The 27,118-nt window shown below is 45.8% G+C and overlaps 1 protein-coding gene and 1 long non-coding RNA gene across 3 annotated transcripts in view; one reads left to right on the top strand and one right to left on the bottom strand.

Annotated features, from left to right (window-relative positions):
• LOC106582792 (uncharacterized) lies at positions 1 to 11,086 on the top strand. The gene is made up of 3 exons (XR_014382137.1): positions 1 to 132; positions 7,658 to 8,923; positions 9,274 to 11,086. It is a non-coding gene; the product is annotated as an uncharacterized LOC106582792 (long non-coding RNA).
• Positions 11,077 to 27,118, bottom strand: part of LOC106582915 (bone morphogenetic protein 7) — a 21,270-nt gene continuing 5,228 nt past the window's right edge. The window contains exons 2-7 of one of the 2 annotated variants that reach the window (XM_014166540.3): positions 14,598 to 14,787; positions 13,511 to 13,659; positions 12,788 to 12,994; positions 12,479 to 12,555; positions 12,188 to 12,298; positions 11,077 to 11,896 (exon numbers count right to left, since the gene is read on the bottom strand). In XM_014166540.3, coding sequence (XP_014022015.1) covers positions 11,747 to 11,896; positions 12,188 to 12,298; positions 12,479 to 12,555; positions 12,788 to 12,994; positions 13,511 to 13,659; positions 14,598 to 14,787 — 884 coding nt within the window. In that variant the 3' untranslated portion in view covers positions 11,077 to 11,746. Of the gene's footprint in view, positions 11,897 to 12,187; positions 12,299 to 12,478; positions 12,556 to 12,787; positions 12,995 to 13,510; positions 13,663 to 14,597; positions 14,788 to 27,118 lie in introns of both variants that reach the window. The other variant, XM_014166539.3, reaches the window with a different exon arrangement.

The raw sequence follows: 27,118 nt of genomic DNA on the forward strand, positions 1-27,118 counted from the left end.
CCGAGGGGTTAAAGCGGGTGGGAGGAAAAATAGAGCCTGCATCTGTCTGATAGACATAGTGATGCTGTCTGGATGTTCATTCACTCTGCAACATGCTTTACTAAGGACTCATACCTTTACCAGAAGAGAGAGGTAAGGCATCAAGTATTCACATGTGTATCTGATAATAATCATGTGTGTATGTGTGTGGGAGGAAGGTATTCATGTTAACAGCCCTTGTAGTCATTAGATATACATGCTATTTATTTTATGTTTTGCCTGAAGTGTTACGTTTACACCAAGTGGCAAAAACTCAACAGCGATACTGTATTGCATCAGTGATGAAATGCATCTACTGTAACTCATCTAGATCATTAGGTTTCACATCAATCAGAATTTACGTATAGTGATATGTTTTGTGGTGTAACTTTAGTAGCTTGGCAATGTTTTGTTTGTGACAAAAGATCTCTGCACATATATAATGATAACCATTAAACATTATATGTCAGGACTTTCATACCAATTACTATTCCACTAATAGTAACACAGTTGAGTACATACAGCACGGTTGTCCCCCACGATGAAATCGGGGAAGGAACTGTGGATGTCTCCATCCATTCGTACGTTTCTATATTAGTCACACGCAATATCTCAGACAGCACTGGCCCGATTTGCATTAAACTTGTGTGAATGATGCTTCTTGCCATAGAGATCCGGCATTTACAAAATTACACTGATTGGCCAGATTGTGGCGCTATGACAAGAGACTGAAAATACAAACTTTGAAAGGTCACGCCCCTCACCCCGTTTGACTTTAAGCAATGAAATTATGTACATAGGTCCCTCTCCTCACGAGGAACTAATTTGCCTCAGTGACCCGTAAGGTCCACCATGATAGATTTTCCGCCATTTAGAATTTTATGAAAAACACTTAAAATGCTGCTCTTCTGGCACCGAATGACCGATCTTCATGAAACTTGATATGTGGCATCTTTAGACAAAGGTCTCTCTACTAGGGCTGATGCGGTGACCGTATTACCGCCAAAACAGGGGTCACGAGTCATGAAGGCGGTCAAATTACACGTTACCGTTTAGTCAGGGTAATTAGACTTCTCCAAGATCTGATGCTGTTGATGGTCATAAGTAGCCTGGTACTCAGCACTCTATTGTCCCTCTAATCAAATAAAATCAAATAAAAAGTTATTTTATTAGTCACATGCGCCGAATTACAGTGAAATGCTTACTTACGAGACCCTAAGCAACAATGCAGTTTAAAAAAATACAGATAGTAATTAAGAGCAGCAGTAAAATAACAATAGGGAGACTACATAAAGGGTTCTGACTATATAATCACTCTGACATCAGTGCAAATGTAATAGAAAATCTAATCAAACACTTCATGAGAGCCCATGAACTCATGTTGAGCATAATTTCTATAAGCTATGCAATTGCTTGAGAAAAGAGAGTGATGGCCTCTTAAAAAGAGGAGGATCCCATTATCTTTCGATATGCTAGGTCTAATATATTTATTTCTAACCTTTTTCTAATATTTAGCACATTGCTTATCTTTAAAACAAGAGTATAACCTACCTGGCTGGCATGAAAATGAACCATGGGAAAAGCATCCTCCGTTCGCTATTTAATAGCATAGATGACATATATTTTTTCCTGCTGTCCTTGTTTCGAGACGGATGCATGATTAGTATATGTGAAGACAAGATTAAATCAAGGATAGTCTGATGATTGATAATATTAGCCTATCACTTGTGAATTATACACTGCTCAAAAAAATAAAGGGAACACTAAAATAACACATCCTAGATCTGAATGAATGAAATAATCTTATTAAATACTTTTTTCTTTACATAGTTGAATGTGCTGACAACAAAATCACACAAAAATAATCAATGGAAATCCAGTTTATCAACCCATGGAGGTCTGGATTTGGAGTCACACTCAAAATTAAAGTGAAAAACCAGACTACAGGCTGATCCAACTTTGATGTAATGTCCTTAAAACAAGTCAAAATGAGGCTCAGTAGTGTGTGTGGCCTCCACATGCCTGTATGACCTCCCTACAATGCTTGGGCATGCTCCTGATGAGGTGGCGGATGGTCTCCTGAGGGATCTCCTCCCAGACCTGGACTAAAGCATCCGCCAACTCCTGGACAGTCTGTGGTGCAACGTGGCGTTGGTGGATGGAGTGAGGCATGATGTCCCAGATGTGCTCAATTGGATTCAGGTCTGGGGAACTGGCGGGCCAGTCCATAGCATCAATGTCTTCCTCTTGCAGGAACTGCTGACACACTCCAGCCACATGAGGTCTAGCATTGTCTTGCATTAGGAGGAACCCAGGGCCAACCGCACCAGCATATGGTCTCACAAGGGGTCTGAGGATCTCATCTCGGTACCTAATGGCAGTCAGGCTACCTCTGGCGAGCACATGGAGGGCTGTGCGGCCCCCCAAAGAAATGCCACCCCACACCATGACTGACCCACCGCCAAACCGGTCATGCTGGAGGATGTTGCAGGCAGCAGAACGTTCTCCACAGCGTCTCCAGACTCTGCCACGTCTGTCACGTGCTCAGTGTGAACCTGCTTTCATCTGTGAAGAGCACAGGGCGCCAGTGGGGAATTTGCCAATCTTGGTGTTCTCTGGCAAATGCCAAACGTCCTGCACGGTGTTGGGCTGTAAGCACAACCCCCACCTGTGGACGTCGGGCCCTCATACCACCCTCATGGCGTCTGTTTCTGACTGTTTGAGCAGACACATGCACATTTGTGGCCTTCTGGAGGTCATTTTGCAGGGCTCTGGCAGTGCTCCTCCTGCTCCTCCTTGCACAAAGGCGGAGGTAGCAGTCCTGCTGCTGGGTTGTTGCCCTCCTACGGCCTCCTCCACGTCTCCTGATGTACTGGCCTGTCTCCTGGTAGTGCCTCCATGCTCTGGACACTACGCTGACAGACCCAGCAAACCTTCTTGCCACAGCTCGCATTGATGTGCCATCCTGGATGAGCTGCACTACCTGAGCCACTTGTGTGGGTTGTAGACTCTGTCTCATGCTACCACTAGAGTGAAAGCACCGCCAGCATTCAGAAGTGACCAAAACATCAGCCAGGAAGCATAGGAACTGAGAAGTGGTCTGTGGTCACCACCTGCAGAACCACTCCTTTATTGGGGGTGTCTTGTTAATTGCCTATAATTTCCACCTGTTGTCTATTCCATTTGCACAACAGCATGTGAAATGTATTGTCAATCAGTGTTGCTTCCTAAGTGGACAGTTTGATTTCACAGAAGGGTGATTGACTTGGAGTTACATTGTGTTGTTTAAGTGTTCCCTTTATTTTTCTGAGCAGTATATATTGTCACTTGTGAATGATGCCCAGCATGAGGCAAGAAACTATGCTTTTTTTTGCACACCTCATGTAGCCTAGCCCATAGGCCTATATGTTTTGATAAGGTTTGCGTCACAACTAAAGTGGCCAAAAAACGTCTTAAAATTAAGCACATTAATCCGCTTTACAAGGGGTGTAGAGCCTACATAAGCAGCGCGTGAGTTTCATGTTTGGGGAAGATAATTTTCACCATAGAAATGCACCTTAATAATAAATGCATTATATGCATAATCCCATTTTTGGTCACTTTTGAGAATGGTGTTTTCCCGCTAATGGAACATTCGCACTTATAGCCTACTGCCGTGTGCGCATTCTTTCCCTTATAATGTGAAGAAATAGATTAATAGTTTAGCAACATTTTAAGATAAACATTCTAATCTGTTGAGTCAACCACATTGCGTAAAAAAGTTTTTTTAAACTAGTGGTTGTATTCATTTGGGTTCTATCGTATCCCCAATTGTCCCAGACTATGTTTGGAATGTTATTTTTTTCACACAGAATAGAATAGGTCAACTTTTGTACTATGGGGGATAGTAGATTGACATAAGCTAGTGCTTTTGATGTTCGTTAGGCCTACTCATCTTGTTGGCTGACAAAAAGTAAATGTGGACAATAGCTTCAATATGCACCTTGAAATTGGACAAGGACGCAGACAGTTGCGTCCCCGATGTGTCTGTCTTCACTTGTAGCCTGTGAGAAAGACCTGATCACGTGATGGAGGGCCATGTGAGTGAGAGATGCTTTGGAACGCGCAGCACTCAGGGAGAAGGGGACAACGCAGCACTCCAGGCCAAAGGCACAACGGCCACTGGCCGTAAAAGGCATGTATTTTTTTAGGGTGCATTACGGCCACACAAAGGGGATGCTGCCATGAAATTCAAGGCATTATCAAGTGCTTGTCAAATTGTGAACGCGAGACTGATGAAGTGTGTACAGCCTGGAACAAAAAACTAAGCAGAGCTCATGCCTTTCAAGCAACTTTTTTCAAATCATCATTAGTCTCATCATGCAACCTTACAATGTATTAAAAATCAAAACATATACCCCAACGTTTGTTGAACAACTAAAGTTACATTAATAACTCTAAATTAAGCATATAGGAATACCTATTTCTTTGTTAACTGCTCAACACAGAATAGCCGTGCACACTCCCTCAAATCGTTTGGAGAAAATATTGTTTCTATTTTATTCAGCTTTGTTCAATTGTATTATTCATACTATAAAATAATACCACGGAATTCTAAGCAAATCTTGTCTGCTAAATTAACTAATGCAGCCCACAGCCATTTGGCATAGCCAGATCAGGAAGTAACACCTTGGAATTGGATGAGGACGTGCGCAGTTGGTTATTCTGTTCTTCTGAAATATATTATATTTAATTAATTTAATGCAGCTTAAGACCTGGCATAAATAAATAATGGATTTATTGTGAAGGTGTAGGCTATATTACATGGATTTATTAAACTTTTTAAAATGTAGATGTTCCTAAGGTCTGCATCAGTGGCTTGTAGTTGTGGAAGCCAGGAGATGCTCAATGTGTTTATGTTAATTAACGGTTAATTACCGTGAGAATGACAGATATTTGCTTGACAATCACCGGCTGACAAAATTTTGTGACCGCCACGGCCCTACTCTCAATGCAATATTTTCCAGACTAGTACCTAAAACAACATGGTTGATGGGTTGGTTGTTTAGCAACAAAAGCAACACGTATGGAACTATGGGGCAAAACAGACAGGGTTGGCTTAGATTGTTGACAACATGTAAACTATATTTAGTTACCAATATTTATTCAAAACATACATTTGCACAATGAGCACTCGTCTCTTAAATACATTGTTACAGTCGTTGGTTAGCTAGCTAGCGAATTTTAGCCATATTAGCATTGACATGAAATCAGTCAAAACACCTCAAAACTAGACCTGGTATCAAGAACAACATGAAACTAGCCGAAACAATTCACTTACAATTCCCCACATGAGAAGTATAATAGCTTTATCTGCATGTATTTTGTTCAGGGTCACATTAATAAATTGTTTGTTGCTGTGCTGCATTGTAGGTCAGCTACAGAAGAATTAATAACTCCTGTTGACGTTAAAATCTATTCCATGTATGTTGATCATTGGGTAGGAATGAAAGATATTACTCGAAGTGGATTAATTTTTATCAGATTATCTTATTGAAGCATGAGGTTTTCATGACAATTATATGTATCACCCAGCTAGCACATACAATTCTGAGAACCATATGTTTCTTAGTGCTTGGTGAGAGAGCGTGGTTGTCCTATGGTTATTTTGCATACAACCTTCCCACAATGTTCTGGGATTAGTGAGGGATAGTTGCTTGGCTTTGGAACATTTTCAGCACATTTAAGGAACTTGTTCTAGGAACGTTCTCCAACTGGTTTGACATAAAAAAAAACACAAGAAAGCCGTAACGTTCAAAGAACATTCTAAGAATGTTATTGAAAAATGTATACATTCTGTTCTCAGCCTCAAAAAAACTCTCTCAGTCCTCGATCTTGTTAAGTGTGTTTCGGTTGTGCTGGCCACACCCGATCTTAATGAGTGCTTGTTTCCTTTGAAATGTTGTCTGTTAGAATAGACTAAAATGAACGGCTATGTATGAGTTAAAAAAAAACATGTCATGCTAGCTCCATCCTAATGGCACAGTGGACTAATTCCATGGAGAGGGAATAGACGACCATAGGTTTGATTCTCACTGACGCCGTGGCACAATAAAAAAAGAAATGTGTTTGCATGATTAATGCCTAAGCAAAATTATTTCCATGTGTCTTATCTGTGCTTGGAGTTCCAAACAGTTAAACTAAGCTAGCAGTCTTACAGTCTTAACATTCATTGAAAGTTATTCAAAAACTTCCACATGACCTATAATTTCAGTTCTCAGAACTTTAAAACCTCCCAGGAAAACGTTCAGGGAACCATAGTAAAACGTTCTCAGAATCAAATCAAATTTTATTAGTCACATGCGCCGAATATAACAGGTGTAGACCTTACAGTGAAGTGCTTAATTACGAGCCTCTAACCAACTGTGCTGTGTCAAAAAATACGGATAAGAATAAGAAATAAATGTAACAAGTAATTAAGAACAGCAGTAAAAAATAATGATATATACAGGGGGGTGCCGGTACAGAGTCAATGTGCGGGGGCACCGGTTAGTTGAGGTAGTATGTACATGTAGGTAGAGTTAATTAAAGTGACTATGCATAGATGACAACAGAGAGCGGCAGTGATGAGGTGAGGGGAGGGGGTGCAATGCAAATAGTCTGGGTAGCCATTTAATTAGATGTTCAGGAGTCCTATGGCTTGGGGGTAGAAGCTGTTTAGAAGCCTCGTGGATCTAAACTTGGAGCTCCGGTACCGCTTGCCGTGTGGTAACAGAGAGAACAGTCTATGACTAGGGTGGCTGGAGTCTTTGGCAGTTTTTAGGGCCTTCCTCTGACACAGCCTGGTATAGAGGTCCTGGTTGGCATGAAGCTTGGCCCCAGTGATGTACTGGGCCGTTCGCACTACCCTCTGTAGTGCCTTGCGGTCGAAGGCAGAGCAGTTGCCATACCAGGCAGTGATGCAACCAGTCAGGATGCTCTCGATGGTGCAGCTGTAGAACCTTTTGAGGATCTGAGGATAATCAACCTTCCTGCAACCTAAAACCTCCCTGCAACCTAAAAATGTACGTTTCCAGAACAGGCACATTTTTCACTTCCGTTCTTAGAACATTTCAAAAACGTTCAATTTTACTTGTCAGGAAATGTATGGCTTCATGCCCAGAACCGAATGTCCAGGCTGGGCAGTGTTGGAAAGTACAGCACCCCTGTGCAACACCTCCCCTTATCTACCCTGTTCTACTGATCCAGACTTCAGCTGTCAATCACACTCTCAATGCAGCAGTCTATGATTTGAAAGGCTCCAATTTCGAGGCAATGGAGAAATTAGTGATGAGACTTCAAGGTTCATAGTTACAATCTGTTACTCCACATGGGGTCTAAGAGAGCGAGGGAGAAAGGGCAGAGAAAGTCTCTGTCTATCACTAATGAAGTAGAAGTTAGAGGGAGGGAGAGAGAGAAAGAGGGATAAGAGAGAGAGAGAGGTGTTATGAGTACACAGTGAAGTATGGTTTATGAAATCATCAAAAGCCATGTGACTAGAAGCTGAAAATCCTGTAATATGAGGCTATAAAATGTATAAATTTATCTTAGTGCTTTTGACATAAGGATCATGGTTAAATTATAACATGTGTCAAACAAATACCTTCCTGTCTTTTTTCAGACCGGAGCATTGAGACTGAGACCCCTTGTGACCTCTCTGTCAGTGATGCTTCACCAGGGAGTGACAGGACCCCTTAGCCGGCCTCTTTCACAGGAGGCTTATTTGACTTAACCTTTCCACAACAACCTGTAGGCCGGAGAAGAGAAGTGACAGTATATGTGAAGACTGGGTGAACCAATGAGCACCACACCAACCCCAGACCTAGACAGAGAGAGCCTCGCGCCCAAAAAGAGGGACCCCAGACCAGGCCTCTCAGAGCAGCTTGCTGCTGTCACATTCAAGATCCCCTTCCCCTACAAGAGCCATAATGTAGTCAAGCCCTACAATGCATCTCACTCAAACCTGCTCCCACCTACACATGCATCTGTTCCCCCGCTATACCAACCCTGGACCCAGTCCCCCCCCACCACAGCCTCTACCACTAGAGCCAACCATCTCTCCTCTCCTATCAGGGATAGCCATGGCTGGGCTGAGTGGAGGGAGCACTATTACAGAGGTAGGGCTGCAGTGCCGCCAGGCTGGCATATTCCCTACATTTTCAATCACCGCTCCACATATCCCTCAGAACACCCACGCCGCCACTTTATCTGCAGAAATCTGGCCCAGCCTACAGAGGAGCCCAGTGGGGAGGATGGAGGGTACAGTTGGCACTTTAATAAAAAAATGAGGGAGAAGTTAAGTCTACACACCGAACAGCAAAACAGACAGAGGGGCCCGTTTATGAGAAGAGAGAAACAGGGGGTACACCAGCCACAGAGCCACAGCTCAGAGGCAGGTTCTGTCCCTCTTAACACTGCTCTTTCTCCTACTGCCTCCAAGGACCTACACCACCACCCTGAACTGGTCTTCACACACCACTCCACAGCCCCCAAGTATCCTGATTCAGGGCAAAGTCCTTTGGCGTTTGCAGAACAATCTCCCATAAGACCATCACTTACTGTTCAGTCAACAGAGAAAAACTGGACTGTGGGAGTAACAGAAAAAGTAGCCGTGTCTCCCCCTCTCTCCACCTATCACTCTTCTTACCCCTCCACCTCTTCCGACCAGCTGCCCTGGTTGCTCCCTCATTTTGCGGCAGGCTCTCTAATCGAGCTCAGAGACGGGCGACTGAGGAGGGTGGAGGATTTGCAGACAGAAGACTTCCTGATCGGCGCAGAGGCCTGTCCAGCGCTACATCTGAGCTGCTGCACTGTGCAGCACATCTCCCCCTCCACAGACCCCTCCCTCTCCCGCCTCCTCATCCTCCTACATGAGGAACACTCTCAGGTGAGCTGGTCCTGATCCTGCTGAGTCTACTACATCATTATATCACACAAGCTCATAACAGGGTCAGTGTGTTTTAGGTCAGTGTGTTTTTGGCTTCTCACGTTTCCATAATTTACAACATGGAATTCAATATACAAGATATCATACATATTTGCAAATAGTACACTTCTTGATCAGTCTACATCATAAAGTAAGGTAAATAAAATGATAATGATTAACATTCCTAAAGTATCCCTCATCATGACATGATGCATGTATTGATGCCAATCCCCAATTGCAGAACCCTACCACCACTTAGAGGACAAAGAGAGGTACTGCATTGTCATGACTAACAGTATCTCTCATCACAGGAGTTTCTGGATGTGTATGTGGAGTACCCGTTCTTTGTGTGCGGACGTGGCTGGTCCTCTTGCTGCCCCCCGAGAACAGCCCGTCTGTGTGGCCTCCGCTGCCATCAGCTCAGTGTTGGTGATGTCTGCCTGGCTCTTATACCTACATCACCCTCTGCCCCCCTAGCCACCCAGCCCCAGGAGCCTGGCACCCCAGCCCGAGGGAGACATGGAGGGCCTAAGACCCTACAAACATCCTGTCCACATTCTCCCCTTCCCGCTGCTCCAGACAGGCCAATAAAAGGGCAGGGAGGGGTGGCTGGGCCCAGCACGGAAGAGGCATTGGTCAGCCCCTGAGCTGCGTGGCCCAGGCACCAACTGCCCTTACTGATAATGATACACACCGTTACCATTATGGAGAGGGAGCCAACAAAACCAAGCCAAGCCTAACTTTTGTTTTATTATCTTTATCTCAACCTCACATTCTTTCCATCCCTTTCTCCGCCCGTCTCTGTTTTGTATAAAGAATAATTATGATAAAGGAGGAAAGAAATATAAATTTGACTCTCAGGATTCTGTAGGGATAGTAAGCAAAGGACAGTTGCAGGCCCTGGTGTAAAAGCCATGGATTATCGGAGATGTGAGAGAGAATATGTCAGACACAACATATTATCTTTAGCCAACGTTAGAATTTGATCAATTAGATCATTCAGGGGGAATATTTTTTATTCTTCGCTACCTCCTATATAAACCATTTTAATTGACAGTTTTTTGTATGTAGAACAGTGAATGTTCTAGTACGTCTCAGTGAGTATGTCTCTCTGTGTGCTGTATAGCTGACAGTTGTTGGCATTACATTATACACTGGTGGTTTTTCTTTGGTGTTTGTCTGTTCTTACTTCTTGCTGCAGTATGACAATATTTTTGTTCTGAAATGATAACTCAATCAATCAATCAAATGTATTAACGAAGCCCTTTTTACGTCAGCCAATGTTACAAAGTGCTATACAGAAACCCAGCCTAAAACCCCAAACAGCAAGCAATGCAGATGTAGAAGCATTGTAAGGTAAATAACTGCAACTGATTTAGGAAAATGTTTGTGTTGATTAAGAATAGTAAATGTTTAAAGTATATTTTCTATGCTTTACCTCACCAGATGATGTTTACAATAAGTATATCATTGGCTCTATGAGCCAATGATATATCATGCATAAAGCCATCAACGTTTTCAGTTACCATGTTTTGGCTGTCACTGTGTGAGAAAATGCTTTTCTGGCCAAATGATATAAATGTATTGCATCTGCTATGTCTGACAGTTCTGGTATATTTTGTTGCTGTATTCTGACATTTAGTTTTGACAGAAAATACAGCCTCGATTCGCCCACCTGCAGATCTGGAAGGACATCAAAAGGCAGCTGAAACTGAATGATAACTCAGAGTTCTCTCGATCTGTCTCTTGTGGGCAAAAACCTTGGCATCTCTGGGACCACATGCCTCTGTTGTGTTGTGCAGCGCTTAGTGATGCACAGTATGTCTGTGCCCCCTCCTCCAGGAAACTGAACCCAACAGGGCCTGCTCTATTAATCCCACGTAGTCTCGTATTTAACGTCAGCCCTGTCATCCCTCACAGCAGCAGTCTCTCAATCTGCATACAGACAGCCACATGTCTTACACCTGACCTCTGCTCTGCAAACTACACCATCACCTACCTGTTGTTCAAAGGAAAAATAGACCGCCATTTTGTTCTCCTTGAAATCTAAGTAAACCCAGCTGCTTGTGAAAAAAATGTATGCTGTAAAATAAATAGTCATGTGTCAAAGTAAACACATTTTGATAGACCGTTTAATGCAATCATATGCAATGTTTTTACAGAGACGCTGAGTGCACACAGCAGAACTTGTCTTTTTAAAAGACACTGTAAAATGTCTGCTCATGGACAAACAAACAATTGCTCAATTCTACATTTGTATCAGTTAATTGAGCATCTCTAACATTTCATTTGAGTCTCATGCCTCTGTCCTCGGGGCTGACTTTTTGTATTCATCAACACTTTCCTTACTTTGATCACTGAAGTAAAATGAGCTTATAAATAAATAGATGACAGTTCAGTGTCTGATGTTTCATTCCTCCATGGTATTGACTGGGAGTTCTATTATGGTCTCTAGATGAGCATTCTTGATCCTGTGTGTCATGCACCATGTAGTGTATACAGTCCAGATGCCAAAGATCCTCTTTGCAGTTGCACTAAGGCAATATGGCTCTACTTGTTTCAATGCGCCAAGGCAATAAAGTAGAACATCTTTGCCAGTACTTTATGTACTTGTCTGTTTGCAGCCAATAATAAAGGGAGTTGGTCTTCCTGCAACTCCTGAAGCAACAGGTCCTTATAGATCAGGCAGTAAATTAGTTTCCCTGCACCGTCCCCTCTTCCCCCTCTTCCTTATGTTCCTCTACTAGCCCCCGTGTATCCTGGGAAGGGGAGGTCTGATGGTGGTCAGTGACAGCCGCAGGTTCTGACCACCATGTTGCGATACTTCTTCAGGATGACGTTGGAGCTGTCGTCAAAGTAGAGGACTGAGATGCCATGGAGCTGGGTGGGGGCACAACAGGGTTTGGGCACTGTCTCTGGGTTTATGAAGTGGACCTGGGGGGAAAGAATATAACACCAGTATCAGGGGAACCATGCACAATTAGAAAGATTCAAGTGTGTGGGAAAATGTGTGTTGATACTTCAGCAGTTTTTCTCACAGGATGTGGGACATCAAAGAGCGCTTTGATTTCACAAAATGAATATAAGAATTTCAATCAGCTGCTGAATGGTTAAATTTACAATGAAGCCAGAGACCCTGCAGTGAAACCCTGAGTAAATGCCATATTCAACCCCCTCAGAAATGTACATGATGATATGATTCATGAAAACCATGAATATTCTTACCAGAGTCTGCACAATGGCATGATTGGTGGCGTTCATGTAGGAGTTCAGAGGAAAGGCACATTCGCCCTGGCAGTAGTACGCTGCGTAGCCCTCTGGTGCAATGATCCAGTCCTGAGAGGACAAGTGATATGACTCATATAACAATAGTACATCCAACCAACGGAGACGCAGATGTCATTGAATCTAGTCAAGTCAAACACCTATCTAAGTGGGTGAACAGAGAAAGAGGAGGACGTGCTCAGATCAGTACAGAACAGAACTGGTGTGATAGAAGGAGTCGTAGTACTGTACCTGCCATCCCAGATCTCTGAAGCTGACATACAGCTCATGCTTCTTACAGCCCTGTTTTGGGTCTGTGCTGAGGTTCTCTGAAAGACAAAGGGTCAAATGAACAACATACATATGAATCAAAACAATCAACTGTGAGCACTGTATCTTGGTATATGCTATCTATTATCCATAGCCTGAATGCTTTTATCAACACAAAGTACTCTAACATGTCAAAGGAGCAGCCATTTTTTATCAGATGATGTCTGTGTATAGATCTAGTGGCTATATGACTGATTCATTGTGCTCCAAGTGGGTGCTCCATTTGTGTACCTGCTGCAGCCTCAGCAACCTTCAGTGCATCCTGGGGAGTCTTGGGTTTTTTGGAGCGGTTGGGGTTGCGCCCCTTGTGGCCGTGGGCAGAACGGACACTGCGGAGGCGAACCTCGGTTGCCTTGAAGAAGGCCACCATGAAGGGCTGCTTGTCCTGGGGCCCACTGCCCTCCAGCAGCCCCACTAGCCTGGGGTTCATACTCTGACCTTTAGGGGGAGACAGAAAGACATGCACACTTCAGTCCAGGGTACATATTGGCAGAGAGGGAGAGGTGAAGCCAGAGGATTTACTCCGGCCAAAATCTGTCCGTGTGAGATAAGCCCTTTTTTTTAACGGAGGTCTATGAGAGAGTGTCGAATTACCTGAGGCTTATTTGATCGAATAGCAGTTTAGGCTGTTACAAATGTACTGATACAAGTGGATGCACGTGGCATTCCGGCAACTTTGAGAGAAACAACTTAGTCGCGCCTGTTGTTCACACGCATATCTGCCCTCTCATTGGATAGAATGGTTCCATCTGATCTCGCCTGCCTTCCATCGTTGAGGACATATATTTCCATTGTTAGAACGGTCACTTGAATATCTTGTCAATATAATACATCGTCTTTGATATTGGTATGCTTCAGTTCAATCTTATGTGGTGGGTGTGTACCAGCCATAGAGCTCTATCTCTGTTGGACCAGTGGCCATACAGCACCCTTATAACTCTGACAGTGACTCACCGTCCATGCTCTCCAAAGCCAGCTGCAGGCCCAGGTTATGGTCCGGGTTCACCACCCACTGGTTACTGGTGGCCGTGATGTCAAACACAAGCCAGCCCTCCTCTGCAGCCCACACCACCCGCGTGTCCAGAAGAAACAGGTAGTCGTCACTACTACGGGGCACGCAGACTACTAACATTAGATACACAGCACATGCAGTCTAACAGTTAGATACACAACAAATAGTTTCCGACCTAGGAAGTGTGCTCTAAATTCTAACATTGGTTGACTAAAATCTGCATAAATGTATAGCCTTGCCACTTCACATTGCAATTCAAACCCTTCTCCTCAGTAGCAGGTGTGATGCTATCTAGTGCAGTATGTAAAAGTAAAGCAGTTATATAAAAGTTGATCTAGATGGTAGATTCATATTCTAAAAACAGTAAAGATTAGCCACCCAGAGAGAACACAGGATACATGAAATCCAAAACAAGAGACAACACGCAGTGTCGATCAAACCCTACCGATAGCTCTTTTAATAATGGCTCTCTCTTTATCACAGATGAAAATTCCCAGACTGATTGGGGCATATCTCACAGACAATGGCTTTGTTTACAGATTGAGTTTCAGGCCCCCGGGCTTACTCCTCAGACTGTCTCTTCGTCTTGCTGCCTTGTCTGTATGAAAGGCAAACGTGTCTCTGAATAACAATGCTTTTGTTCTCAGCACCTTCATAGCCTCACCGTCACCGCTGTGGGTCAGGCCATGCCTACACACGACTGGGCTCTGATGTCACCGAGCATGACAAGCTGTGTGTATGTGTGTGTTGCAGAGAAGGGGGTGTTTTTACTAGTTGGAGAAATCCACCTATTGTTCACTACAATCAAAACGCCTAGTGCGGTCTGTTCTCCAAGAAGAGAGGGGTTGGGTCAAGGGAGGGGTGTTAGGTAATGGAGAAGGGGGATTAAGTGAATGGTGGAGGTGTGGGCATTGAGGGTGGTGCTTGTGGGGGTGCTCTATTTGTTCAAGGTGGCGTCTCTGCTGTTTCAGGGTGTAGTATATCATTTTACAAGGCCACACACACAAAGATTAATGGAAGAGGCGTCACCTGTCAGAGGGCTCCTGTAGCACCTGGTACACGCTCACGTGGAAGGTCTCATTCTCAGAGCGTTCTCTGATGTAGTCCTTATAGATTCGGAACTCTGCAGCGGAGACAGCTTCTCCCTCTGGGATCCGGGACAAGTCAAAGCGGAATTCCCTGTTGTGCTGAGAAGACAGGACATCCTGATCCAGCTTAGCTGATGAAAGGAGATGGGGAAGAGAAGAGGTTACTCACTACTGATACCAACTCATCCCGGATCAACTTTTTCCAATGGCTAACCTCACCCATTATGAGCTGTACAACTAACACAGACGCTGGATGGTAAAGGCACCTCCCTTTTCTCGCCACATCCCCTGGTCTTTTGAAACAGTGGGGGTGCATGTGTGCCAACACACTCACTGCTGTGAATACAATCAGATCGGAATCCACTCCTTGGTTTAATTCTGTCAAAACTATCGCTGAATCAAAGTCTTCTGATCCACATTGCTCAGCCCACATATAGGAAGCACTGTATCAAAAATAGGAAACTCCTGCTTCCATAAGAGAGCTGATTGATCTAAACATCAGTCTGCATAATGTGCCAATGTGGGAGGAAAACCACACTCAAGGCTCAATTTGGCTCTATGTTTAAATTGCACACATGTGCTGACCACAAGAAAAGCACTGACTGGAAAACCACAGCAGCCAATCCAATGCACATGCAGACCTACACCCTGCAGAAACACTATGGTCATAATGTCATCATCTTCAATACACTGATAATACAAGACATGCTCTTTCCATGACATAGACTGACCAGGTGAATTCAGGTGAAAGCTATGATCCCTTATTGATGTCACCTTGATGTCAATACACTTCAATTAGTGTAGATGAAGGATTAAAGAAGGATTTATAAGCCTTGAGATAATTGAGACATGGATTGTGTACATGTGCCATTCAGAGGGTGAATGGGAAAGACAAAATAATTGAGTGCCTTTGAACAGGGTATGGTAGTAGGTGCGAGGCGCACCAATTTGTGTGTCAAGAACTGCAACGCTTCCGGTTTCCCGTGTGTATCAACAATGGTCCACCACCCAAAGGACATCCAGCCAACTTGACACAACTGTGGGAAGCATTGGAGTCAACGTGGGCCAGCATCCCAGTAGAACGCTTTCGACACCTTGTAGAGTCCATGCCCCGACAAATTGAGGCTGTTCTGAGGGCAAAAGGGGGCGCAACTCAATATTAGGAAAGTGTTGCTAATGTGTTGTACACTCAGTGTACAGTATGTTTTCCATAATCCACCTTACTATAGGAGAATACATTTAACCATTATACGTAAAGTATTATACTCTGGAGGTAATGATAAAGCTATAAAATAGCATTTATATGAATCAGCTTTCTGAGAGTATGCTTGATAAATCCCAACAGTTGAAATGAACCTTTTGAAGGGCCACCACTGAGATCCACGATATCCCACCCTGCCCTGAAACAGCTGAGCTACTCTCAGAGTTTCCAGAATAATGGTGGTGGGACAGAGCCAAAGATTTCCTGGAGGTTTCCAACGCCGTGTTTTTACAGTGTTACCCAATGTGTTTGTCCTTGGAAAGCTTGGTGGAGGTCTCCGGAGCAACGGGGGACTTCCCACACTGGAGGTGTGCAGAGTGGAGCGATGATTACCCACCTTAAACACATCCTGCCCACTGGCAGCCGCCATGACATCATACGTCTGTCTCACTCATGCCTTGGTATTGTTTCAGTGCCGGATAACACACAGACACACACACACACACACACACACACACACACACACACACACACACACACACACACACCACACACACACACACACACACACACACACACACACACACACACACACACACACACACACACACACACACACACACACACACACAATAGCATAAACCCTCTTCCAGCAGACACACAACTTAATGCAGCACACATGCCTCAAAATGCTTTAAACCCCTTAAAACGACTTCTAACCACACACACATGCACACACACACATACGCCATAAAGAAGAGCATTCTGAACCCTGCTAGTCATTTGTTTGACCGCAATTAAATGCTGGAAAGAAACCAGGGGCGTTTTTATGTAGGCAATAATTGCTTGTAAGGACTTGGTGTGTTTACGTTAGGGACCATTAGCTCCAGAGATCAGCCCTCAGATATGCAAACTTCTCTTTGTGAGGCATTTCAACACTTTTGTTTGCTCATGACGAAGGGTTCAACTTGCCGTGCTGGCGTTAATAATTTTCAGCTGCCAATCAAAAGATATGGGTGAAGTTTATGAATATCCTTCATCAGAGGCACAACTAAACCCTAGAAAATCTACTTGGTATAAAATAAAGTAAGCTGAAACACAGACTGACTGTCAGACAGCCAGCTGTGTAATGTACTTAAGTAAAAATACTTGAAAGTACTACTTCAAGAGTTTTTGGGGGTATCTGTACTTTAAGATTTATATTTTTTACAACTTTCACTTTTACTTGACTACATTCTTAAAGAAAATAATGTACTTTTTACTCAATACATTTTCCCTGACACCCAAAAGTACTCGTTACATGTTCAATGCTTAGCAGGACAGGAAAATGGTCAAATTCAACACTTACCAAGAGAACATCCCTGGTCATCCCTACTGCCTCTGATCTGGTAGACTCACTAAACACACATGCTTAGGTTCGTAAATTATGTCTGAGTGTTGGAGAGTCCCCTTGGCTCTCCGTAAATAAATACAAAAACAAGAAAATTGTGCAGTCTGGTTTGCTTAACATAAGCCATTTGAAATGATTTATACTTTAACTTTTGATACTTATGTATCTTTAAAACCAAATACTTTTAGACTTTTACTCAAGTAGTATTTTACTGGGTTACTTTCACTTTTACTTGAGTTATTTTCCATTAAACTATGACAATTGGGTACTTCCACCAATGCTGACAGCATGCCTGTTGTCTAATGAAAAACACTTGCTTAAAACCCCCTAGAGTCTGTTGACGCACCGGTGTGTCAATCAAAGAAAGACTAAAAAAATCTCCATCAAAATCCCTCAGTGCAAGATAGAGATATTTATTTTTACAATGGCTGAATCTCAATCCGCTGCATTCACCTAAGACGCCCTTCCGCATCTGCGGTGGAAAGTGGCAGAGTTACAGCACTGTCTGTCAGACCAGGAGACATCCCGAAAATCTGTCTTCTCACAAAAACATCTGTAGCATCCGAACAGTTTGGCCACAATCCCCATGGCCTCGTCTAAAAGTAACCCATACAAATGAATGGAAGAAATAAATAAAAAATTGCCACAAAAATACAAGGGGTTAAATGTGTGAACAAAATATATATATATATTTCCTGAGCTTTCTTATATCTCTTAGATAAAGGACAGACACTTCAAAATCTTATTCCTTATGATACATTTTTTGGACTGTCTTATTTGCCATTTATGAATGTGTTATTCAATGCATTTCTATATAGAAGTAAAGGCCAACTTCTATATTTTATCAAATAATTAAAAAAATACAAAGAAATTGGTTACCTAAATCAAATTGCTAAATTATCCATCGTATGACCTTGAAACAATTCCATATGGCACCAGAAACAGGGGTAAACCTACATGAATTTGTCCAATAGAAACTTTTGTTTGCAACTGTTTGGACTAATGATTCCACCCTAGATCAGCTAGATGAAGGCAAGAGTGTGCAAGACTGTGTCACTCAATGTGTCACTGTCTGTCACCTTGATTACTCAAATTTGTTTCTTGACATGTGCACCTACATACATGCAACCTCATGGGTATCGGGAAAATTTGCGTATTATGTACAACGCTACATCGAGCTGGATGAATGGAATATGAATGACAGCCATCCAATATGCTGTAATAGAAATAAGGCCATGCTAAAAAAAATATATATATAGTATATTGTCCTCCCTAATCATAAACAGCACCGAACGACACTGGTGTAAGTTTGACAAAATTCAGTGGTTTATGTTCGAAAGCCCTATTTCTTGGATCAGATTATTTTATCCAACAAAACAACCTTACACCTTGCTTGGCATTTCAGCTAAAACCGTGTCCAATGGAAAAAGAAAGCAATCTTTCAAAAAGGGATGAAAAAATAATTGGAGGAATTATAGTATTTTGAGTATAGAGAATAAATCCCTGGTGTAATCTCTTTATCCCCCCCCCCCCAAATCAGATTACCATGATAAACAGTCGGCTTTCAATTTAGCCTGTTGGGTTCACACACTGGTGGGTTTACCATTAGGCAGAAGAGGCAATTGCCTCACAACATCAAGGGGCCTCATGAGCTTTTCTTTTTCTTGCCCTCCTGGTTTTGACCCTCGCCTGTCCCATCTCTGTACCCTCCTGCCGGACCACTCTGCCTACCCCTGACCCTGCCTGCCGACCTGTACCCTTGCCCCTTCTCTGGATTATTGACCCTTGCCTACCTTGTCCTGTCTCTTGCCTCTTGCCTGCCCCTTGGACTATTAAACCATTGTTTATTCAATGTGTCTGCATCTGGGTCTTACCTTGATTTCTGATAGTATGAACTGGCCATGACTGACCCAGCAGACACGGCCCAGCTGCACAACGCCATCTCCACCCTCGGTAGGCATGAGGAATTGCTTCGTGGCCTTGGAGAGGGGGTCCAAACGTTGGCTGATCACTATGACCGGGCGTTGGCCAGTTTGCTGGAGAAATTCCACGGATTGTCGGGGAGGCCGCCTAGCACGGTGGTAACCCTACAGCTCCACAGCTACTAGCAGTGCCGGCTCATCGGTAACTCCACCTTCTCGTGAGCCCCGCATACCTCCTCCGGAACACTTCAATGGAGAGCCGAGCACCTGTCGGGCGTTCATAGCTCAGTGTACCCTCGTCTTCGAGCTTCAGCCCTCCTCCTTCCCCTCGGATCGCTCCAAGATAGCCTACCTCATCACACTGATGTCCAAGAGGGCCCTTACCTGGGCTACCGCCGTGTGGGAACGACAGCCGGCCATATGCGCTAGTCTGGAGAGGTTCGTGGGAGAAGTGAGGAAGGTCTTTGATGCCCTGTTCCCCGGGCGAGAGGCCACCCGGAAGCTAATCCAGCTTCGGCAAGACTCCTGCAGTGTAGCTGATTATGGGGTGGATTTCCGCACGTTGGCAGCAGAGAGTTCTTGGAATCAAGAGGCACTGTTCGATATGTTCTTGCACGGCACCTCAGAGGAGGTCAAGGACGAGCTCTTGTTGCTGAGGCTTCAAGACCTGCCACGATGGCTGCTGAAGACGGCCGAGTCATCACTTCCTGAACCTATGCCACTAGGCAGAGCTGGAATGGCAATACAGGATCGATACAAAGAGTTGTCTGTATTGCGGGATTCTTGGTCATTTTCTGTCCTCTTGTCCTGTAAAGAAGCCAGACTCACCGGTAGGAGAAAGTAGAGAACATTCCTGCTTCCCCTGCTCACACCCCCTTTTCATGCCATTCTACTGTGGGGAGACCAGTCCAAATCCCTCTGGGTTCTCATTGACTCTGGGGCCAACAAGTTTTTTGGACACTACCCTGGCATCCGAGTTGAACATCCACACTCAGCCCCTCTCCATTCCCATGGACGTTAGAGCGCTAGACGGGCGCTCTATAGGCAGAGTCACCCACAACACCACTCCCATCCACCTACGGGTGTCAGGGAACCACATCAAGGCTATCCAGTTCCTGCACATAAAGTCCCTTCTGATTCCCGTGGTATTGGGATTCTCCTGGCTTTAACGACACAATCTCCTCATTAACTGGTCTACTGGTGCCATCATGGCTGGAGCCTGTTGTGTCACGCCCATTGCCTGAAGTCAGCACGACCTGCCCCGGGACATCTTCCTGGGGGCTCGGAAGGTGCCCCGGACCCCTCCGCCATTCCCGCGGAGTACCAGGACCTCCGGGAGGTGTTCAGCAAGGCCCAGGCCACGTCGCTTCCGCCACACCGACCCTATGACTGCAGGATTGACCTTCTCCCTTGCACCACGCCACTCCCTAGCTGCTGGATTTATCTGTCCCTCTTCCTCCCCCGCCGGCGCAGGTTTCTTCTTCATGTAGAAAAAGAACAAGATCCTGCGCGCCGTGCATTGACTACCGGGGTCTCAACAACATTATGGTTAAGAACCGTTACCCGCTACCACTCATCTCCTTGGCCTTCGAGCCACTCCATGGGGCCACTGTGCTTTCCAAACTGGATCTACGGAATGCCTAACACCTGGTGCGGATACGAGAGGGGGACGAGTTGAAGATTGCCTTCAACACGGCCAGTGGCCACTACGAGTATCTAGTCATGCCCTTTGGCCTCACCAACGCTCCTGCTGTGTTCCAGGCTCTGGTGAATGATGCTCTCCGCGACATGTTGAACCGGTTCATCTTCGTCTACACTGATGACATCCTCGTCTTCTCCCGCTCCCCTCAAGAACACGTGCTCCACGTCCGGCAGGTCCTTCAAAGCCTTCTGGAGAATCAGCTGTTTGTGAAGGCGGAGAAGTGCAAGTTCCATCGCTCCACTATCCCCTTTCTGGGTTACATCATCTCTGCTGGGAGTGTCCAGATGGATCCCGGGAAGGTGATAGCTGTGATGGACTGGCCTCAGCCTACGTCCAGGGTGCAGCTCCAATGTTTTCTGGGGTTCTCCAATTTCTATCATCGCTTTATCCGAGGTTACAGCACCCTGGCTTCCCCCCTGTCAGCACTCGCCTCGCCCAAGGTTCCCTTCACGTGGTCCCCAGCTGCTGACCTGGCATTCCGGGATCTCAAACATCGCTTCACCACAGCTCCCATCTGGTTCATCCGGACCCATCTCGTCAGTTCGTGGTGGAGGCCGATGCTTCGGACGTCGGAGTGGGGCCTGTCCTGTCCCAGCATTCTGCCCTTGACCTCAAGCTACATCCTTGCGCCTTCTTCTCCCATCGCCTCAACGCCACTGAAAGGAACTACGATGTGGGCAATCGGGAGCTTCTCGCGGTGAAGATGGCGTTGGAGGAATGGAGGCACTGGCTGGAGGGTGGTCTGACCACAAGAACCTGGAGTATCTCCGCTCCGCCAAGCGCCTCAACTCCAGGCAAGCTAGATGGGCCCTGCTGTTCACAGTTCAAATTCTCCTTCTCGTACCGGCCGGGATCCAAGAATGTCAAGCCAGATGCATTGTCCTGCCGCTATAGCCCCGCGACTACTACCCCGGAACCCGAGACCATCCTTCCCACCTCATGCCTGGTGATGGATCTCAGCTGGGGGATAGGGAAGCAGGTCCGTGAGGCAGTGTTTCCAGCCAGACTCCGGGGGGACCCTGATAACTGGATGTTCATTCCTGACACTGTCCACTCTGCGGTCCTGGAGTGGGCCCACTCTTCCAGGCTGGTCTGCCACACTGGCGCCCGTCGGACCCTGGCCTTTGGTGGCCTACTATGGTCCCGGACGTGTCCGCATTCGTCGCCGCTTGCTCAGTTTGAGCGCAGAACAAGACTCCTCGGCAATCTCCGGCTGGTCTCCTCCAACCTGTGCCTGACCCCACCATCCCTGGTCCCACATCTCCATGGACTTTGTCATGGGACTTCCCAAGTCTGATGGCAACACCGCCATCCTGACCGTGGTGGATCGATTCTCCAAAGCCACCCACGTCATTTCTCTCCCCAAACTACCCTCTGCCAAGGAGATGGCCAGCTCATGGTACAGCACGTCTTCCAGTTCCATTGACTGCCCGTGGACATGGTCTCCATCCGGGGTCCTCAGTTCTCGTCCCAGTTCTGGAAGGCGTTCTGAAGGCGTTCTGAACCTCGAGACGACCCTGCGCTGCCTGGGCTCCGTCAACCTCACCACCTGGAGCCAGCAGCTTGTGTGGGTCGAATATGCACGCAACACCCTTCCCTGCTCTGCCATGGGCCTATCTCCCTTCGAGTGTTCCCTGGGGTATAAGCCCCCGCTCTTCCCTGAGCAAGAAGAGGAGGTCGGCATACCTTCTGCCCAGATGTTTGTTTGCTGCTGTCGTCGTACCTGGACGACAGCCCGGTCGGCCCTCTTCAAGACCACCTCCAGGTATCGACGACAAGCGGATTGCCATCGGACCACGGCTCCCCGGTATCGTCTCGAGCAGAAGGTATGGCTGTCCATCCGGGATCTGCCCCTCCGGGTGGAGTCTCGCAAATTGTCCCCCCGGTTCATCGGCCCTTTCCCCATCTCCAAGGTCATTAGCCCCTCTGCTGTTCGTCTTCTGTTGCCCCGTACCCTTCGTACCCATACCCCACCTTTCATAGGTCCCATATTAAGCCTGTGTCTCACAGTCCTTTGTCTTACTTTTCCAGGCCCACCCCTTCTCCCCGTGTCATCGATGGCCATCCGGCGTACACGGTGAGACGCCTTCTGAGGGTTTGACCAGAGGTGCTGGGTCCCCGCTGGAGACATCCTGGACCCAGCTCTCATTGACGACTTCCACCGCCGGCACCCCGGTCAATCTGGTATGCGCCCAGATAGGACGCCAGGTGGCACCCCTAGAGGGGGGGTACTGTCATGCCCTGATCTGTTTCACTTGTCTTTGTGATTGTCTCCACCCCCTCCAGTTGTCGCCCATCTTCCCCATTATCCTCTGTGTATATATACTTGTGTTCTCTGTTTGTCTGTTGCCAGCTCATCTTGTTTGTCAAGCTTACCAGCGTTTGTCCTGTCAGCTCCTGTTTTATCCCAGCCTCTCTTTTTCTCGTCCTCCTGGTTTTGACCCTCGCCTCTTCCCATCTCTGTACCTGTCTGCCAGACCACTCTGCCTGCCACTGACCCTGCCTGCTGACCTGTACCGTTGCCCCTTCTCTGGATTATTGACCCTTGCCTGCATTGACCTGTCTCTTGCCTGTCCCTTGGTCTAATAAACCATTGTTTATTCAACGTGTCTGCATCTGGGTCTTACCTTGATTTCTGATACAACTAGTCTAAAGAGGGCCAGTTTTATTGCTTCTTTAATCAGAACAACAGCTTTCAGCTGTGCTAACATAATTACAAAATGGTTTCCAAATGATCAATTAGCCTTTTAAAATGATAAACTTGGATTAGCTAACACAACGTGCCATTGGAACACAGGAGTGATGGTTGCTGATAATGGGCCTCTGTACGCCTATGTAGATATTCCATTAAAAATCTGACGTTTCCAACTACAATAGTCCTTTACAACATTAACAATGTCTACACTGTATTTCTGATCAATTTGAAGTTATTTTAATGGACAAAAAATGCGCTTATCTTTCAAAAACAAGGACATTTCTATGAGACCCCAAACCTTTGAACAGTAGTGTATATTCTGTGTCCTATCCTATTCTACTGTATCTTATTCTATGCCACTCTGACATTGCTCGTCCAAATATTTATATATTCTTAATTCCATTCCTTTACTTTAGATTTGTGTGTATTGTGTGTATTGTTGTGAAATTGTTAGATATTACTTGTTAGATATTACTGCGCCGTTGGAGCAAGAAACACAAGCATTTCACGCCACCCGCAATAACATCTGCTTAACACGTGTATGTGACAAATAACATTTGATTTGAATTGATTAGAGAAACATGTTCTCGACGAGGTAGTAGAAACCCAGCCCCAGGACCTTAGACTCTAGGGTGAAGAATGATGCCGGAGGGGATGGCTGCCGGTTTACGGGCTCCCAACCAATTGTGCTATTTTGTGTGTTTTTTTGCATTGTTTGAAACTTATTGTGTACATAATGTTGCTGCTATTTTATGACCGAAAATATCTCCTGGATATCAGAACAGCGATTACTCACCTCGAACTGGAAGAAGATTTCTTCTTTAATGAGTCTGACGTGAAGGATATAATGTTTCCCAAATGGCCCAAATCCCTGTCATTCCGATGAAGAAAATAAGGAAATGCAGGGCTCGCAGATCAGTGTGCCTTGTGAGAATTACTCGGTGAGTGGGTAACCCACCTCTACCATCTGTTCTATTGGCCAATGTGCAATCACTGGAGAATAAACGAGACTATCCTACCAACGGGACATCAAAAACTGTAATATCTTATGTTTAACCGAGTTGTGGCTGAACGACGACACGGATTATATACAGTTGGCTGGGTTTTCCATGCATCGGCAGGACAGAACAGCTACATCCGGTAAGATGAGAAATCGGGGTGTGTGTATTGTCAATAACAGCTGGTGTGCGATGTCTAATATTAAGGTAGTCTTGAGGTATTGCTTGCATGAGGTAGAGTATCTCATGATAACCTGTAGACCACACTATCGACCAAGAGAGTTTTCATCTATATTTTTCAGAGCCGCCTTTTTACCACCACAAACCGACGCTGGCACTAAGACCGCACTCAACGAGATGTATAAGGCCATAAGCAAACAAGAAAATGCTCATTCAGAAGCAGCTCTCTTAGTGGCCGGGGACTTTAATGCAGGCAAACTTAAATCTGTTTTATCTCGTTTCTACCAGCATGTCACATGTGCAACCAGAGGAAAAAAAACTCAAGATCACCTTTACTCCACACACAGAGACGTGTACAAAGCTCTTCCTCCCCCTCCATTTGGAAAATCTGACCATAATTCTATCTTCCTGATTCCTGCTTACAAGCAAAGACTAAAGCAGGAAGTACCAGTGACTCGCTCAATACGGAAGTGGTCAGATGACGCGGATGCTACGCTACAGGACGGTTTTGCTAGCACAGACTGAAATATGTTCTGGGATTCATCTGATGGCATTGAGGAGTATACCACCTCAGTCACCGGCTTCATCAATAAGTGCATATAGAACGACGACGTCCCCAAAGTGACCGTATGTACACATCCCAACCAGAAGCCATGGTTTACAGGCAACATCCGCACCGAGCTAAAGGCTAGAGCTGCCGCTTTCAAGGAGCGGGAAACTAATCCGGATGCTTGTAAGAAATCCTGCTATGCCCTTTGACGAACCATCTAACAGGCAAAGCGTCAATACAGGACTAAGATTGAATCCTACGCTCGTCAGATGTGGCAGGGCTTGCCAACTATTATGGACTACAAAGTGAAACCCAGCCGCAAGCTGCCCAGTGACGCGAGTCTACCAGATGGGCTAAATGCCTTTTATGCTCGCTTCGAGGCAAGCAACACTGAAGCATGCATGAGAGCACCAGCTGTTCCGGACAGTGTTATCACATTCTCCATAGCCGATGTGAGCATGACCTTTAAAAAGGTCAACATTCACAAGGCCGCGGGGCCAGACAGATTACCAGGATGTGTACTCAGAGCATGCGCAGACCAACTGGCAAGTGTCTTCACTGACATTTTCAACCTCTCCCTGACCGAGTCTGTAATACCTACATGTTTCAAGCACCATAGTCCCTGTGCCCAAGAAAACAAAGTTAACCTGCGTAAATGACTACCGCCCCGTAGCACTCACGTCAGTGGCGATGAAGTGCTTTGAAAGGCTGGTCATGGCTCACATCGACACCGTCATCCCGGAAACCCTAGACCCACTCCAATTCGGCATACCACCAACAGATCCACAGATGACGCAATCTCAATCGCACTCCACACTGCCCTTTCCCACCTGGACAAAAGGAACAACTATCTGAGAATGCTGTTCATTGACTACAGTTTAGCATTCAACACCATAGTGCCCAAAGCTCATCACTAAGCTAAGGACCCTGGGACTAAACACCTCCCTCTGCAACTGTAATCTGGACTTCCTGACGGGTCACCCCCAGGTGGTAAGGGTAGGCAACAACACATCTGCCACGCTGATCCTCAACATGGGGGCTCCTCAAGTGTGTGTGCTTAGTTGCCTCCTGTACTCCCTGTTCACCCACGACTGCGTGGCCAAGCATGACTCCAACACCCCCACTAAGTTCGCTGACGACAAAACGGTGGTAGGCCTGATCACTGACAACGATGAAACAGCCAGTAGGGAGGAGGTCAGAGACCTGGCAGTGTTGTGCCTGGACAACAACCTCTCCCTCAACGTGAGCAAGACAAAGGAGATGATCGTGGACAACAGGAAAAGGAAGGCCGAACACGCCCACATTCACATCGACAGGGTTGTAGTGGAGCGGGTTAAGAGATTCAAGTTCCTTGGTGTCCACATCACCAACAAACTGTCATGGTCCAAACACATCAAGAAAGTCGTGAAGAGGGCACGACAATGCCTTTTCTCCCTCAGGAGAGTGAAAAGATTTGGCATGGGTCCGCAGATCCTCAAAAAGTTCTACAGCTACACCATCGAGAGCATCCTGACCGGTTGTATCACCACCAGGCATGGCAACTGCTCGGCATCCGACCGTTAGGCGCTACAGAGGGTAGTACGTACGGCCCAATACATCACTGGGGTCAAGCTTTCTGCCATCCAGGACCTATATACTAGGTGGTGTCAGAGGAAGAACCCAGATATTGTCAAAGACTCCAGTCACCGAAGTCATAGACTGTTCTCTCTGCTACCGCACGGCAAGCGGTACCGGAGCGCCAAGCCTAGGTCCAAAAGGCTGCTTAACAACAATTAATCAAATGGCCACCCGTACTATTTGCATTGACCCCCCCCCCCCCCCCCT

This window comes from Salmo salar, chromosome 22, assembly GCF_965601325.2.
Source record: "Salmo salar chromosome 22, fSalSal1, whole genome shotgun sequence".
NCBI classification, from domain to species: Eukaryota; Metazoa; Chordata; class Actinopteri; order Salmoniformes; family Salmonidae; genus Salmo; species Salmo salar.